At 41.8% G+C, this 18,061-nt stretch overlaps 1 protein-coding gene across 3 annotated transcripts in view; it reads left to right on the forward strand.

Moving 5' to 3' along the window:
- ITGA1 (integrin subunit alpha 1) overlaps nt 1-18,061 on the forward strand; it is a 133,850-nt gene that overhangs the window by 41,610 nt on the left and 74,179 nt on the right. For 2 of the 3 annotated variants that reach the window (XM_025196131.1, XM_006017278.3), the window contains exons 2-6: nt 5,970-6,090; nt 10,698-10,810; nt 11,793-11,881; nt 11,977-12,091; nt 12,743-12,870. In XM_025196131.1, coding sequence (XP_025051916.1) covers nt 5,970-6,090; nt 10,698-10,810; nt 11,793-11,881; nt 11,977-12,091; nt 12,743-12,870 — 566 coding nt within the window. The remainder of the gene's footprint in view (nt 1-5,969; nt 6,091-10,697; nt 10,811-11,792; nt 11,882-11,976; nt 12,092-12,742; nt 12,871-18,061) is intronic. The other variant, XM_025196132.1, reaches the window with a different exon arrangement.

Consider the following 18,061-nt stretch of genomic DNA (forward strand, 5'->3'; position numbering starts at 1 on the left):
GGGTAGCTAGTCTCAGTTCCATTTCCACCTTGGCCTTCCTGACCGCCCCCCTACAGCCCCGAGCAACCGAGGTCTAGTCCTCCCTGGTGATGGCCTCTTCCTTCCATTGGGTGTACACCTCCTTTTTAGCTAGGAGATGTTCTCAGATGCCTTTGGTGAGCCATGGGGGCTTTTGCGCCCTCTTGCTCCCTTTGATCCGTGTCGGGATTACTTCCCTTTGGACTTGGAGGATTGTCTCCTTAAGGAACGACCACTCTTCTTGGACACCCAACTCCCCTCCCCTCCGGGACCTCAGTGTCTCCCTGACTATTCTCCTTACCTCATTGAAATCCGCCCTCCTGAAGTCCAGGGCTGTTGCCTTGCTGCAGGCCTTTGCCACCTTGCACTGGATGGTGAATTCCAGCAGGCAATGATCACTGTCACACAGGTGGTCAAGCACCCGCAGACCCCTCACCAGGTCATCGCCCATGGCCAGGACCAGATCCAACAAGTCGTCTCCCCTGGTGGGGCTGTGAACCTCCTGGGTTAGATGGAGGCCCTGTATCTTGCCTAGAAACCTACATGAGCAGTCAGACGTGGCTGACTGCTCTTCCCAGCAGATGTTTGGAAAGTTTAGGTTACCCATGATGACCATGTCCTTTGACCTAACTGCCTCTGTGAGCTGACTTAAGAAGTCCCAGTCTAGCTCTTCCCCTTGTTTGGGTGGTCTATAGTAGACCCCCACCATTAAGTCCATTTCCCCTAGACCTCCTTGTATTCTAACCCAGAGCACTTCACTGTGCCCCTCCTCTGACCCAGTGCTACTCATTGAGGGTGTGTATTTCTCCTTGACATAGAGCGCCACACCCCCACCTTTCCTCCCTGTCCTATTACTACTCCTGTACAGCCTATAGCCCTTGATATTCACTGCCCAGTCATGTGTTGGGTCCCACCACGTTTCGGTGAGGCCCACTATGTCTGGGTTGGTGTTAGCTAGCAGGAGGGTAGGTTCCTCCTGCTTTTTCCCCATACTACAAGCATTAGTGTAGAGGCATTTGAGGCCTCCTGAAGATGCATGCACTGCCCCCCTAATCCCAGTACTACCTGGGCCCCTGTTGCTTACCTGGGTATTTGTTCTGTTCGTCATCGGTCTAGGCTGGGCTGTTCTTGTGGGTGATGCTTGGTTTAGTGGTCCAAGGCTTCCTCCTCCCTCATCTTCCCCTTCCCCTGATGAGATGTTAAACAATACCAGACCCAGGAAAGACCCCTAGGAACTCCACTTGATACTCCTCTTACCTAGACATTGAACCACTCTTCACTAAGCAAGATGTATCCACATTACAGTACATTCAGCTAGTCTGTATTTCCTTAGTTTGATAATGAGAATCTCACAGGACATGGTGTTAAAAGCTGCACTAAAGTTGAGGTGTATCACATCCACTGCTCCCCCCTGTTACCAAATCTGCCCATTACTTTGGAGTGTGCTCATTTATTAGGGATAGTTTCTAGGGTCTTGGTGATTCTGTCAATGTGCTGCTTGTGTTACTATATGGAGCTGTATTTCTCCCTTCTGCAAGCCCTCACCCCCAGTGGAGCTATCTTGCAGGACTCAATCTCAATGGGCTGGGTTCCTCCAGTCACCAAATCAGTCATACACACAAACACACACAAATTAGCGTGACAGGCCTGACCTGGCCGGGCTGATCAGCATGGACAGGCTGACACCCTCATTTGCCAAGAATCAGTTCATAAGAGCAACAATAAAATGCAGTCAGACACAAGCACACAGGTAAACAGAATCCCTCTGAATCCGGCTGGGTGTCCAGCTGACACCCTCATGGGCCAGCATTCAGTTCATAAGGGCACGTATGAGTCAAACTGGGTCAATCAGCCTGTACAAGCTGATCCCCTTATGTGTTTCAAACTCAGCACGTCCCAATCTTTGGCCTCTTGATGAGCAGACCCCACAATAATTTGGGCTTCACAGGGATCTTTAGCATAGGTAAAAGAAGCGTTGCTGCAGAGCACGGGAGGAAAGAGAAGCAGAGAAGGAAAAATATACCCAATTACTACCAGTTTGACTATAAAAGTTATTTATTGCTAAGCATATGAAATATATAATAGTACTAGTAGTAATAGACATGCAAAAGAAAAACAAACACCAACAATGACAATACTACCCTGGTGTCACTAAGTATTTGGGGAAACTTAGCTCAAGCTTAACTGATACAGTTCAGGTTCAGAAGTTTATGCCTAGAAAGAAGACAGAGAACGCTGGGATCTCACCTAGTCCACGGTACTCAGGCTGCAAAGCTGACAGGCACAGTCCGTAGCACAATCCTTGAAGAGAGAGACGATCTGTTCTTCCAGCGTCCCAAGAACAACAGGGGATGGTGTCAGCACAGGGGTTTTCTTCTTCTCCTTCTTTCCTCCTGCTTATACTTCTTTTCCTTCCTTTTCCTCTTCCTGTTCTCTTCTTCCTCTTGCAGCACACACACTTACAGATTTTTATACCCTCAGTTCAGCTGCTTCGAAGCACCCTCAGTAGTGTAAATCATTGTCTTTTCTATTGACAAGGGGTTATCTGGTTTGGACCATCTCAGGAAACTGATTGATAATCAGGAAACACTTAAGATTAGGGAGTAACCCAAATACTTGGGAGCCAGCTTGAAATTCCTATGGGTGGCAGATATACTGATGGGATATCTCATGGTTTCTTCAGGAACAATAGATAGCTTGCAGCATCAGGATTTTGGATTTTTACTTGTTGTGCACAAGCCTCAGCTTAGCATGACTTTTCCAGATCTTACTATAGTCTTTTAACAGACTTAAAGCAATTATTGGGGTGCTCATAACCTTTTGTGGAGAGGACTCCCACCAGTCGTCTCGGGAAAAGTATGACAACACCTGTGATTAGGGTTCCAGCAGGCTGGATGCTGTGATGAACCCTTAACCATGGTTCAAATGTTGCCCATACCCCCTCTGACTCGGTCTCTTGCCTCAGCATTCCCTAACCCGGCAACCGAGTTTTAGTCAATCAAGTTTAAATAGGCCTCCCATAGTGGGACCGGGGAATGTACGGCCCGAGATGCCTATTAAACTTAGAGCTGTGTGTGTGTGTGTCTGGGGGGGAAAAGTCCTTAGTAAATCCAGATTAGAACTGGTCTGATAAATGCTGAGCTGGGTGTGTGTGAACATGGGTTGATTAACATTGGAAGCACAGATTCCCCATCATGCAGCGCTCTCCTGCTTCTCTGGTCCCAGAATTCATTGCAGTCTCTGCTTCAGGCTTTCTGTTTTCCATCTCTCATGTAAATGAGACCTAGGGCAGTTGATTCACTCTTGTAACCCTTATCTGGTGAGGGTCTTCGGTACGTCTCTCACTGCATCTTAATCAGTTTCATTTAGGTAGAGGAGGGGAGGGAGGGGGGGGTGAGTCCTTTGTGAGTCAGACAGACTGCATCCTGTACCAGGGTTCCCCAAGAATACAGAGCTGAGACGTAACACCCCTGCCCCAACTGTCACTGTCAGTGACAGTTATTGAAATAAGTGTTTTATTCAGATTGATCCTAATGAAAAAGGGTACATTTTGGGAACCCACATTTTACATTAGGAATGCCCAGGTGGGCCCAATGAAAATGATTATAAACTAAGATCCACTATAATATCAGTTTACCAACACATAAAAAACTTTATATAATAAAAATTACTTTTTTACTTGGATAGATATAATATCATGAAAGCTGAAGAATTGTTCTGTAATGGAAGAAGAGTAATTGTTTCTAAATATAGCTGTGGTATTATGTGAGAGAAAAAACACTCTGACATATAGCAAGGAAATGTTAAATAAATAACACAAAGGATAAGGGAAGGTCCCTGAAGAATCCCACAGTTTAAATAAAAAATTACCCACTAGAGGAGACTTTGCATCCATCCTCAATGTTCTGCTTACTAGTTTTTCTAACCTTAATGCTAGCTTGGCTTCTACTGCCTCACATGCTTCATTCCCCATTTCTAGAAGTGTGTGATTCTCTTTGTGCTTCCAAATAATAGTCCCTCCTTACCATCCACTTGACATAATGGATCTAAGGATCATTTTCAATAGTTTCGTTGGTGAAATTTTTCAATAGTTTCATTGGATGGGAGTTTGTGCTTAGCTATAATGCTACTGAAAAGCTCCAACAGATCAGCCGCAATATGGATTTGAAGAACTGGCACCTCTGACATACTAAAGCTAGGTACAGAAGTTCAGGGAGGTTAGCGGTAGGTTAGATTACATTAAAAAGGGCTACCCAATCTAACTTAGTTCACCCAAGTGCAGACCTTACACTTAGATTGACCTAACTAGGGACCTAAGTGCAAACTCTACACAAGTCCAGGAAGTTTAGATTGGTCTAAGAATGGCCAAGCTGATCTAAGTTAACCTTATCTCTGAAGTAGTCTAATTAAGATTGGGTCCGGTGATACTGACTAACTGAACTTCTGTACAGTTCCCAGTACGGCCCCAGAGCTGGGAAAGCCCGATAGCTGGCCCAAGCCCCGCTGCTATGCTTTTCCTACCCTCATCCCCAGCATCAGGCTGTTTTTAGCTCCATGGCCTTTCGCCCCATGCTCAGATAGACAACCCTTCCCACCCAGCACATCAGTCAGCCTTCCCCCTGCAAGGCTGCCAATCCCCCACATCCCAAGGGCACACTTCTAGTGCCAGTTTTACCTGCATTTGCCAATTCCAGGAGCCAACCAAACTAAATCAGGATGGAGGGAGGAACAGTTGTTTGTCTGGGGATGGGGGACAAAAAACAACCCCTGGTGCAAGTCGGGGGGGAGAGAGCCCCCAATCCTTCCAAGCCTCTCTAATCTCACCAAACTTGTGACCAAACTTGTGGACCCCACCACCACCCTTGTGAACCCCACTAGCCCCCCCCCAATCCCTCCAAACCCCCTGTGGACCCCACTTGCCCCACCAATCCTGCCAAACCCTCCTAGTCCCCACCAACCCCACAATGGACCTTCTTGCCTCTCCGATCCTCCCCCCCAATCCTCCCAACCCTTACTCCCTGCAGATCCCTCTTGCCCCCCCCGATTTCCCTAAGTTTCCCCAGTAGCCTCCTCCTCCCCTTCCAACTGACCTTAGATTGGGTGGCCATTTTTAAGTCAATCTAACCTCCCCACATGTTGGTATGTACCCTAAATGTAACACATGTAAAGCCTTAAATATTGGACAACAGATACATGTAAGAGTCCAAACTTCTACCTGTGTCTTGTGATAACTGATATATTCATCAGCAATTTTTGTTGCAGCCACTTTTAATTTATTTCCTTTTGTAAAAGTTGTTTCATACTACAAAACAAACTAATTCAGATTCTATAGTAGACCACAGTCTCCTACTGAAAAACAACCTCTGGACAGAGAAATTAATCTAAACATCCCAGGAGTCTTCAAAATATGACTCCAGCTTTGGTAAAAAATAAGACATATCTAGTTTTCCCTTAGTATTATAGTAGTTAATCGTGTGTTGGTCATGGTAAAAATTACACCTACAGTTTGAACTTTACTGTTAAGATGCCTGGAGCAAACTTCCTTACCTATCATTCCCCTTATCTGGAGTTGTTTAAAACCATCCCTCAAGAATCCAACCTGTTCTCCAGTTCAAGAATGAATATTTCTCTTTTATTCAGTTAATTCTGCAGTGCCAAATGTTTGGGACAAAATCACAAGTACACTTTGTTTAGAAGCTAATCAATTTTCGTAGAGGAAAGTTATGAAACATATCATGAAACAAAGTTGAAATTTAAGTGAGTGTCTCAGTTTATTATTTCCACTGTCAAAATGACACTTTCAGTATAACAGCTGCCTCCAGCAATGACTCCAGCAATGTCCATTTTTAATCAAAGTTGCAATATAATCTTGCTTTATTCATTACTAATCTTTATATTTGTGTGTATAGCAATATAATAATGATGGTTACATTTTATTTGATTTTTTACAGCTCTGATTCACCTCAGTGCATCCTTCAATGTTGATGTGAAAAATGCGATGAGTTTTAATGGCCCTGTAGAGGACATGTTTGGGTATACTGTTCAACAGTATGAAAATGAAGAAGGAAAATGGTAAGCTTGTTTTTCTGTTTTGGAATCATCTACAAATTGTTAAGTACTTAGTGCCTGAAATAGGGTGTATTAAAAGTGTTAAGTAGTTATAAGCATTTCCTGTATTTTGTTTAATAATTTCAATAACTAAAAGTCAACTTTCACCTTCCTTTGGCCTGTGAAGTATTTCCTTAACTCATGAGTCTCTCTGAAAAAACCTACATAGATAAGTGCCTTTATATTCGGGGACTCCCAAGTGAGTGAATCTTCTTCATTTGATGATGAGGAAGCTTATGCAAGAATACCTGGGTCGTGCAAGTCAGGTATTCCTAAAGAAGAGGTTATGTCATGTCTACTATTCACTCAGTTAAATGCGTCATCACTGGAGGTGATTATTTTCACTTAAATAAACTTCATTATACAGTTGTTTCTAAAGGGCTTTGTCACTGATTGATTTTTGCCTATCTTGTAAGACGTCCAGTTTAAAATAACACTGTGCACTGTCTACCTTTTTTTCAGTTGGCAATGGTGATTTTGATGAGTGTATTGGGGTTTTGAGTTACCTTTTCATCCTCCATTCCTGGAACTATACTCTGAAACATTTATGGCTGTATTTGCTTCTTCATAATGATGCTGTTTTGGGTGTTCCATTGAACTGGCAATGCTATGGAAAAGGTTAGATTTCCTCTTCCCTGATAATGGGATACAGAGTAAAAGAGTATCATTGACTCCTCTGTGGACACATCTACACATGCTTTGCCTAATGTGCATTAAATTTAAAGCGAGGTACTAAACAAATGTCCATTAGGTTGCCTTAATGCACAGTAACAAAAACGTGCTGCTTAATGCACGATAGCCTATTTTACTGCACTTTAGTACAATAGCATGTTTTTTTATGTGACGCTTTAATACACAGTGAAATATGCTACTGCACATTAAAGTGCACATGTAGACATCCCCTATGTCTACTTGAAAAGTTATTAATCAGTCCCTCCACCTGTAGTGGCATGAAAATACTCACTTCTTTTGAGAATTATGACTATTTCTATGCTGGTCATTCATTGAGAGATTGAATTACAAATTGAATGATTCAAGAATTGGGAATTCTAAAGCATTTACCATTTTATGCGTTTCCCTTTTTTTCAAAAAGGCTTCCTTAGAAGTTTAAAATTTCTGCCAGTTCATTACAGTCTAGCAGTTGATAGCCCCTGGGCCACAGATATTTTCTGCTAGATTATACAATCATTAGGCGATGCCTGCCCTAGTCCTATACATAAAGTATGCAATAGCTCAAGGCCTACTATCAATGAGTTTATATACAAGATTGGGAATTACACTGACTTTACTAGACTTGGTAGAGAATGTTTACTTCAAAGACATTGAGAAATCTGCTTTTTAAATGCTATGCCTTGATATTCTCACTTGTGAGTTCTTTGAATATAAATACACAATAAGGTTAATGACAAATCAACAGTGTTCTTCCTAGATCTGAACTGGATCATCAGGAAATGTTATGCATCTCAGAAGCTGGGATTTTGCCATATATGCTCATTAGAGGGAGCACATAGTAGAAAATATAAGGCACAGATGTATATTCTTTTAGTGGCTGAAAAAAGGCATTCCCTAAATTTGAACATCCTCAAAGGTCTAGTTAAGAAATAGACATGGAAGTGGCATAGACATTTGTGTAGGCCATGATCATTTAGAGTTCATATTCATCATTTTGCAGTGTTCCTGCTATACAAATTCATTTTTAAATAGACTGTGGGTTGGCACCCGCATGCCATAAGGAAGAGAAAATGAATTGACTGCTGACTACAAATAAATTCACAAGGTTTTATGATATGTTAAAAGAGATGAAACTCTCATTAGAAACTAAAGTGTTCCTAGTAATGAGTTCACCGTAAGCTTGTCTGCAAATATTTGTCAAGAAAAAAAACTACAAAATCTTCTACAGAAACACCAGTGCAATCAGATGGCCTTTGAAACCATTTAGCAAAGTTCTTACAATTACCATTTCAAGTTATGTTCAACATTTCTAAAGAGAAAAGAACGCTGGGCACATCTAGCCAAGTTGTAACCTACTCCTGAGTGATGTCAAGCACACACAGTTCCACTGAAGTAAGTGGAAATCAAGAGAGCTTAAAATTGTGCAAGTCCTGCTTCTGAAGGTTTGTTGTATAAAATACATACAATGTGATATACAGTATGGCATGAAGGGAAACATCATCCTAACCCAATATGTATTCAGAGTATTTTACTTTGCATAAAAAGTTATTTACTAAAAAAAAAGTCTGATTTTGAATCTAATGGGTGCATCTACATGAGAGGCTACATTACCGTATTAACGAGCTGCAGCGACATAGCATCCACGGGCACAAACTGTGACACCAGTGCTACTGCAAGATAGCAATGAACTACTGTGCAGTAACTCATTGCTACTGCACAGTAGGGTTGGAAACGACCTGTGCACCACTGGGACTGTGCAGTAAAAAGTAGATGTGTAGAGTATGAATTAATTTGATTTATTATTCATATTTGTTTGGGTTTTTTGTTTGTGGTGGGTTATGTCCTGGATTTGCATTTGTAAAATTCTGTGAAAATAACCTCTCTTGCCAAATTATCTCTATTTTTTATCCATACACTTTTAAATATGCTAAGGTAAACATTAATCTCTCCTAAGCTAAGCAGCTGATCTTGTTATGGTTAAGGATGACCTATATCAAGATCAAAGCAGTGTTTTTGGCAAGTGTACCATAGCAAATAAATAGGCCAAAAACACTGTCCTGTTTAAAAAATATTAAAAGCTGGTATTTTATCTGTTTCTATACATTTCCAGCAATTTTCTATGGATTCTAAATTAGTTGTGGGTTATTTCTCCTGAGTTAAAAGATTTTTCAGTCACAGAACACTGCTGTTTAACAATCAGTCCTTGTTATGTAGTGCTGGGACTATTTAGCAGCTCATGAAGATTTGCAGACAAAAAGTTAGTCTATCTCTAGAGAAAACAATCTCTCACTTTCACTGAACACTATATATGGATTTAAGGGGTGAATATTAATTGCTAATGTTCATAAGAGATATCGTGGAACATTCCAATGTTATACATACAGATTTGATTATATGTAACTGAGAATTTGATGTTAAAACTATGAAATGTTATAATAATGTGTGTGCCATAATGTTATAATATCTGTATTGCCATTATTTTTGTAAATACTGTAAATTCTTTACCACCTGTTTAAATTACCATATTTTCTTGCATACAGTATGTCTGCAAACAAAACATGCATCTTGTTTTTGGAAGGCAGAATATAGAAAAAATATTTTTCTAGAGTCACGGCCAACTCTGTGACATAGAGTAAGTCCTCCTCCTAACAAAGCGGGAATGCCAGGAAGTGTGGCATTCCAGGAGAAAGTCTGGGTGAGGCAGCAGGATGTTCCTGGTGTGGTTGGAAGTTCCTGGTACTCAGTCATCCAGACTGAGCCACACTTCCAGGACACTCTTTGTTTTCAGGCGGACTGACTCTGTCCCACAAGATTAGGCCCCAGATCCTTGCAACAACAGTAGTAAAACTGTTATTTCTTTCCTGTAAGCAGTTCTTTATGTAAACTCTTGTAAACAAAAGTTGCTGCCATATCACAAGCCTCACCAAGATAACACCAACAGCTCACTTGCTTCTACCACCAGTGCTAAGCCAATAAATACAACTGTGGCAGAGTTAACACTGGACTCTACCCCTTCAGTTTTCTGAGCCAAGCGAGTGGCAACCATTTTGGCAGCTGTATGGCATCCATGCTGTTTCCAGGCTTGCTTCTTTTCTAGCAAAGAAAAGAGCTTCCCTGCTTAAGATGTGCAGCCCAGTTTGGGGTGGCTGATTTTTGCATGGGGAAAGATGCATGTTGTATGTGAGAAACTATATAAGGCAAGGGTTGGCAATCTCCAGCCCATGAAAAGATTGGATCTGGCCTGTAGAGGGTGGAGGGGAGGGGGAATCAGCAGTGCACAGCAGTGAGGTCACCTTTTATACCCTGCACTATACATTCCTCTGCCTCATGCCACCAGTCCCATCCACAGCACCCTAGCCATCCTGCAGACCATGCTCATCCTGGCCACTGAACACCTGGTTCCCCATCACCACTGGCTGCAGGACTTGGCAGTAGTCATTGGTCATAGCAAGAAGAGCCTGCAGTAGGGGGGTCAAGGCACAAAATAGGGAGGCTGCAAAAGAGATCAGCAGCACATGGTAATGGCTAGGTTGCAAGTGGTGGCCTGCCATTTGTAAAAAGTTGCTGATGTTTGACTGAAGGCACAGCTATTCCCTTGGATACTTAGAAGGATCTTTCACTTTGTAATCCACTGGAAATTAAATGTGTTTATTTTTAAACTATTAAAGGTGAAGAGAAAAAATTAATAGGGTTTTCTTGTATTACTTTAAATGACTTTTTAATCTTCTCCATCTAAGTTGCCCATCTATTTTTACTTGGTATATTCTATTTTGCCTCCTCACAGTGTGTATACCTGTACAGTTGTTTCTGTTCTCTTCTGTGATCTTTCTTATGGAGCAGAAGACAACACAGCTACTTTTTTATTTGATGAAAAAAATATAACTTGTTTTCATTTCCAGGATCTTAATTGGTTCTCCATTAGTTGGCCAGCCCAAGAAGAGAACAGGAGATGTCTATAAATGCCGTGTTGGAAATGGCAATCAATCACCTTGCATAAAACTGAATCTACCAGGTATAAAAAAAAAAATTAAATGGCAACAGGAAAGGTCTTATGGAGATGACATCTTAGGAAATTTATAGCTAAAAACTTGAATTAAAATAGCTTACAAGAAAGCTAGTGAATTTACATGGCTAAATGCTTCATGACAATGAAACAGGATGCTTTTGAGATCGAGGATACTCATTTAAATATTAGTGATAAACTTTTGAAGGATCTTCATTTCCCTATGGAAACATATGGCTACTTTACAAAAGTGACTGCTTTACAAAAACACTGATCTACCTGGTACTAATTGATCCAGACTGGCAGTTCCTGCAGAAAGTTAGGCAGGTAAATCTTCATTCAAAGTCCATTGAAACCAATGGGAGTCTTCTCCAATATTTTAACAGTTTTTGGATGAGACCCTTTCTGGTGAGCGTTGGTCTCAGGTACAGAGCTGAAGCACATTAATGTGGCAGTCTTGGTAAATAGGTAAATTTCCACCATTCTTTGGCTAGATTCAAGAATACTTGATATCAACAGGAAGAGAGTTATTTGAAAGTTGAGTTTTGCCAGATGAATAATCTCATTAACTTTATAGCTGTTCTTTTCACTGAAATGCTGGCAGGTCCAGAGTGAATTTCAGAATAAAATGTTATACGTTTATAACAACAGATTTATATGTGACATAAATTTGTTTGTTCTAATTAACAGAACTGTGTAAATGGTAATCTCCTGCCTTCATTGCATTGCTATTTCTACATTCTTTTGCAGTTCAAGAAAACTATTTGAGATGATGACCCAGACAAACTTTCTGGGATGAAATCCAGTCTTTGAAACTTTTTTCTTGTTCACTACAATCTTAATAACTGAGGGGGGGAGGAAGAGTGCTAATCTACTTGATGGAACCAAAAAGTGTTTTGTTTTAAAAGCTGGAAGCTTTATACTAGCAGACATATTGTTTAACATCTTGTTTTCACATTTCCAAATAGTTAACATTTTGATCTATTTATAGCTGATACTTCAGTACCTAACGTCATGGAAGTAAAAGAGAACATGACCCTTGGAACAACTTTAGTGACTAACCCAAAAGGAGGCTTTCTGGTAAGAAAATAATTAAATTCCTGAAGAATAATAAAGAATATAAACTTCCCAGAATTGTCATTATCTCACTTTCAGTGCTTTTTTGTGTCTTAAAGGCATGTGGGCCACTTTATGCTTATAAATGTGGACGTTTGCACTACACAACTGGCATCTGTTCTAATGTCAGCTCTACATTTCAAGTTGTAAATGCCATTGCACCATCTGTACAAGGTATGCATACCATGGGAATGTTTTGTGTGTTTAAAAGTATGTAACTTTGAGCAAGACAAATGTATACACACAGGCATACTAAAAAGCATGAACTACATTTCCTAGTTACCAGCATTACCAAATTAAGTAAATGTTTTCATTGTCAGTATATAACCTAACTTCTGGCTACTCTTGGAATTAATTTTTGCATAAACAATCTTTAGAGTGCTATGTAATGTCCAAACATAATGGCTAAAAATAGTTATTCTGCTTTTTCTTACGGGCAAAAGAGTCTTCTCGAATAATAAAGGCATGTTACTGGAACTTTGTATAAGCCTAAACTAATAAAATTACAGCATCTTAAAGACACATTGTAATGCAAAATCTGGAGTAGAAACGTGTAGTGTTGGAATATTAGGGGTTTACTAATAAAGGTCCCAATCCTATAAACATTTTAGCTTGTGTGTAACTTTCTGCATGCAAGTAGGTCCATTGATTATAATATGAAGTACTGTGTTAAATGTATTGACTACCAGCTTATTTTAGGCATGCCTTTTCAAAGACACTCTTAAATATTTTGTGACTGTTATTAATAATGAGACTGTTTGGGTTGTATTATTATATCTTTGACACTTGTTTGTAACAGTTGTCAACTGGCAATTTTTGTTGTAGAGTGTAAGACCCAACTGGATATTGTCATTGTTCTTGATGGTTCTAACAGCATTCACCCGTGGAAGAGTGTCACAGAATTTTTAGACAGTCTTTTGAAAAATATGGACATTGGCCCACAGCAAACGCAGGTAAAGTGACAGTGGTTTTGTTCTGTTTAGTTCTGTAGAAAAATAATGCTTAAATAAAATAAAATGATAGCCATAGTGAATAAAATTAGATTACAATAAAGAAGTAAAAGACAACAATTAAATGCCAACTTTTGTGTTCTCAGAGCATCCTGTTTTCTGTCAGTGTTTTTTAGGGCCTGATTCTGCATTTGGTGGCTTACAAGTGACTTCTGCTCCCTTGCAGAGTATCTCTATGGATAATAAAGCATGATCAAAACCTAGGGCATGGGTGGATAGCACATTTATGCTAGTGTAAAAAATAGCAGGCAAAAGATGCAGACTCCTAAGACAGCAGAGAATTATCCCTTGAAGAATCAAGGATAAAAATGCTACTTGTATAAGTTGCACAGGTTCGGGTTTTAACTCTCAATATCCATCACAGAGAAACATACAGCTAACCTAGAATAAATGCATGTCTATCCCTCCCTTATCCCAGTGTAATTTCCACAGTCTACAAAACTAATGTACAAAACACTATGGCATGTCTTTGTCTGTTCATGACCTTGGATTTTAAGTTCTTTGAGGTCTGCAGATTGTCTTAATATTTCTGCACCATAGTGCTGAGCATGTGGCTAATTCTAATAACATTTAATAATCATAATTAATGTTTGACTGGTAAACAAAACATTCTGTTATTGCTGGAAATGGTTATATTTATATAATAAAACAGAGAGGGCCAAATCGCCAGCTGGTAAAAATCAGCCTAGCTCCATCAAAGTTAATAAAGCGTCACTCAGTTATGCAAGTTGAGGATTTGACATATATTTTGCAGTCTGGTGAACACAGGAAGTAAATAGCATAGCTGTTCAGAACACACAGGAGAATGTAAAGCAGACACAGAGGCAGATAGGAAAACAGAAGTCTGCTATTTTATAAACATTTAACTGGAGTGGAAAAATCTAACTCTCCCCAAATTATCAAGCATTTATTTGGGGCTCTTGAGATATCAAATAATATCCAGGCCAAATGACCAGTATTAGGGGTTGCCCACCTTCAGCCTAACCAAATTCTAGCCTAGCTTTCAGTCCTCCCAGCTTGCTTTTATGAAAGGGAATGCTGGTATATAGAAAGGGTATCCTGAAATCTCCTCCTCTTATTCCAGGACAATTGGGCCAGTCAGTTATCTCCAGTGTCTCATGTTTACCACTGAGAGCTGGTTCCTTTGACCCTCTGACCTACAAGATGTAACCAAATTAAAAACTCATTTCTAAACTGACAACTGTTCAATCCTGTCTTTTAAACCTAAAACCACAGGCCTTCAGACACAATGAGAAAGGTGAATGCTCCATGTTTTTGCCACAAAAGAAAAAAATTCCTTCCTGATCTCCAAATGTGTTAATCACTTGGACACATGGCAGCTTCAAAATGTTTTCAAGCTTTTCTGCCATTACAAGCCAGGCAGGGTAGGGCACCAACAGAAGCACAATGGCTGCTGCCCCATGCCCTAAGGACTTTGCATATAGGAGGGGGAAAGATATGAGAAGCAATCCACTCTCCTCCTTCCTTGAATCATCATCAGCCTCCTACTCCTTGCACATTATTTCCTAAAAGCCATTTTTTCACAGGGCCTAGGGAACATTACAGAACATTTCCTGCATATGGTATTAAATGTGTGCAATTTAAGGGAAGAGAACCAAAAGTCAAGAGTTAAAAATATGTTCACTAGGATATGGTCAGTAAATCTGTGGGAAAATGCTCAGCAGAGCTAGCCTTAGGGAAAATGGTACCTTGGGTAAATTTGTGTTTTGGTGCCCCCCCTTCACAAAGTCAGTGGTGCAGGCAGAAGCAGGCAAGCAGAGTCCCAGGTTGCTGTCTGGTGGGGAAGTGGAGTGGCATGGTGCACCAGGCAAGCAGATGGGCAGGCACCACTGCTGCTGTGTGGGAGCAAGGCAGGCAGACTGGAGCAGGCACCACCTTGCCTGCACATATCTAGCTGGGCTCCTCCTCAACAGTGGCTGGAGGCAGGGGGGTGGGCTGGGCTGGGCTGGGAACCTGCTTAAGGCAGGGATCAGGCAGGGTGGGGCAGGAGGAGAACGCTGCTGAGAGTGCGGGCTGCTCACACGTGTGTGTGTTTGGCACCCTCTAACTCCATCCTCTTCTGAACCATCCTTCAGGCAGTTGAAGGCTGCTATTAAATCTCTCCCCCCCACCACCCCCCTTCAGTCTTCTCTTCTTCAGACTAAATAAGCTCAGTTCCCTCAGCCTTTCCTCAGAAATCGTGTTCCCCAGCCCCCTAAGCATATTCTTTTCCCTTCACTGGACTCTGTCCAATTTGTCCACTTCCTTTCTGTAGCAGGGAGCCCAAAACTGGACGCAGTACTCCAGTTGTGACCTCACCAGTGCCAAATGGAGGAGAATGATTGCTTCCCTTGATCTGCTGGCAGTGTTCCTACCAATGCAGCTCAGTATGCTGTTAGCTTTCTTGACAACAAGGTCATACTCTTGGCTCATATTCAGATTCTTGTGCACTGTAACCCCCAGGTCCTTTTCTGCAGAGCTGCTGTTTAACCAGGCAGTCCCCAGCCTATACCAGTGCATGGGATTATTTTGTCCTAAGTGCAGGACTTTGCACCTGTCCTTATTGAACCTCATGACATTTCTTTTGGTCCAATTCTCCAATTTGTCAAGGTCTCTCTGAATCCTAGCCCTATCCTTTTGCATATCTCCTACTCCCTGCAGCTTGGTGTCATCTGCAAACTTGCTGAGGGTATACTCCATTCCATCTTCCAGGTTGTTGATGAACATATAACAAAACCAGGCCCAGGGGCCAGTCAACTTGATACTGGTTGCCAGCTAGACATCAAGCCATGATTACTACCATTTGAGCCTGACAATCTAGCCAGTTTTCTATCCGCCTTGTAGTCCATTCATCCAACACATACTTTCTTAGCTAGGGTAACCACATGTCCTGGCTTAGCCAGGACAGTGCCGGATTTCAAAGGCTGCTTTTGGCTGGCTGTTCAGAATTATAATGGGTGTCCCGGAAATTCAGGGGGATGGGTCACAGTCTGGCCAGAAGTCGGAGCAGTGCAGAGCACCTTGCGGGTGGGCAGACAAGCTCCACTGCCTGCCCAGCACACCGCCCCACCCCACCAACTTGTGAAAGCATACGGGACAGAAAGGGGTAAGGGCAGGTAGTGTCCCTGGATTAATGTTTCAGACATCCAGGATTTCTTCAGCCTGTTCTTAGCTTGCTTTCAAGAGTGTTGTGAGAGACCATATGAAAACCCTTGCTTAAAAGCATAGTATGTCATGCCTACTGGTCTCCCTCATCCACAGAGCCAGTCATTTTATCATAGAAGGCAATCAGGTTGGTCAGGCATGACTTGCCCTTGGTGAATCCATGATGACTGTTCCTAATCACCTTCTTCTCCTCCCAGTGGTTAGAAATTGATTTCTTGAGGACCTGCTCCATGATTTTTTCAGTATCTGAAGTGAGGTTGACCAGTCTGTACTTCCACAACTCCTCCTTCTTCCCTTTCTTAAAGATGGGCACTATATTTGCCCTTTTCCAATTGACAGGGACCTCTCCTGACTGCCACAGGTTTTATAAAATAATGGCCAGCAGCTCTACAATCACATCAGCCAACTGCCTCGGCACTAGGGCTGTGCAAAATGGCACCGTTGCATTTTGCCTTGAGTTTCGACGGTTTGACAGAGCAGCATTCCGTTTTGAATTTCATTTAGATTCGAAAGAGCTGTTCCGTTCCATTCCGTCGAACCAGAAAGGCTGTTTAGATGCTGTTTCAACATTTCACTGGGGATGGGGAGGCAGCCTAGCTGGGCTGACTCCCCGCCCCAGGCACAACCTAGCACGGGGGATGGGGAGTCAATCCAACTGAGATGACTTCCCGTTCCCTGCCGGATCTTGTACCAGGGATGGGAAGTCAGCCCAGCTGGACTGAATTCCCATCCCCAGCGCTATAGTCAAAACGTTTCGACTTTCAAAACATTTCATTAATGATTCATATATGATTCATAGATGTAGGGTCGGAAGAGACCTAAGTAGATCATCAAGTCTGACCCCCTGCCCTGGGACTAGCCTCATTTTGTTTCAAGGCTATTTCAGTGGCCTTTGTTTCATTTTAATTTTGCTGTTTCAACCTTGAAATGAGTCACAAACAGTGTTGAAGCGATACAAGCGGCAAAATTTCACACAGCTGTACTTGGCACCCTTGGGTGCATCACATCCGGCCCCATGGACTTGTACATGTCTAGCATTTCTAAATAGTCCCTAACCCATTCTTTCACCACTGTCAGATGCTCAACTTCTCCCCAAACTGTGCTGCCTGGTACAGTGCTGCTGCCCAATTTGCCACCTACTATTACATTTCCCACCAATTCTTACCTGTTTGTGAGCAGCAGTGCCTGCACCATGAAATTGTTCCCCAAACTCTCCAAAAACTTCCTGGATTTCCTGTGCACTGCTGTATTGCCCTCCCAGCAGATATCAGGGTGATTGAAGTCCCCCATGAGAACCAGGGCCTATGATCGGGGAACTTGTGCTAGTTGTTTGAAGTAAGCCTCATCCAGTTCATCCTCCTGGTCTGGTGGTCTATAGCAGACACCCGCCATAATATTACCCTTTCAGGGAATCCATAACAAAAGTGCCCATTTCTCTATTGCTTCTCTATTCCCATATGACGAGAGGGGATGTTTGATCTTAGAGCAGGAGAAAACGATCTAGGGGTCCCAGGTGGAGGGTTGATGGGAGGGACAGGCTTGGCTATATTTATTCCCTCCTCTGATCCAGCTTGCATATAGAATGGTATAAAGAGGAAAGGGGCCATGGGAAGAGATGAGAATCTAAGCCACAATCTAAGCCACTGGTCCCATTTTCCCTAAGCATGACTCTGCTGAGCAGTCAAAAGTCCAGGTTAATACTTATTTCAAACCAATGCATCATAATTAAGATGAAAAACTGGTCCCTACTGTATATTTTTGTACAAGGTGCAAGTTATAAAATGTCATTAGACATAAATTCCATAAATTATCCAAAATCATATTCTGAATCTCTGCTTGGGAGTTATGGGATCTTTCCTTATTCATGTTTATCTCCTCCATGAAAAAGGTCATCAATTTATGCCAAGATGAGATTTTACTTTCTCATCATAGCTGAGAAAGAAAATAACACTCCTCCCCTCCCCCGTCC

Source organism: Alligator sinensis, unplaced genomic scaffold, assembly GCF_000455745.1.
Source record: "Alligator sinensis unplaced genomic scaffold, ASM45574v1 scaffold573_1, whole genome shotgun sequence".
Lineage (NCBI taxonomy): Eukaryota > Metazoa > Chordata > Crocodylia > Alligatoridae > Alligator > Alligator sinensis.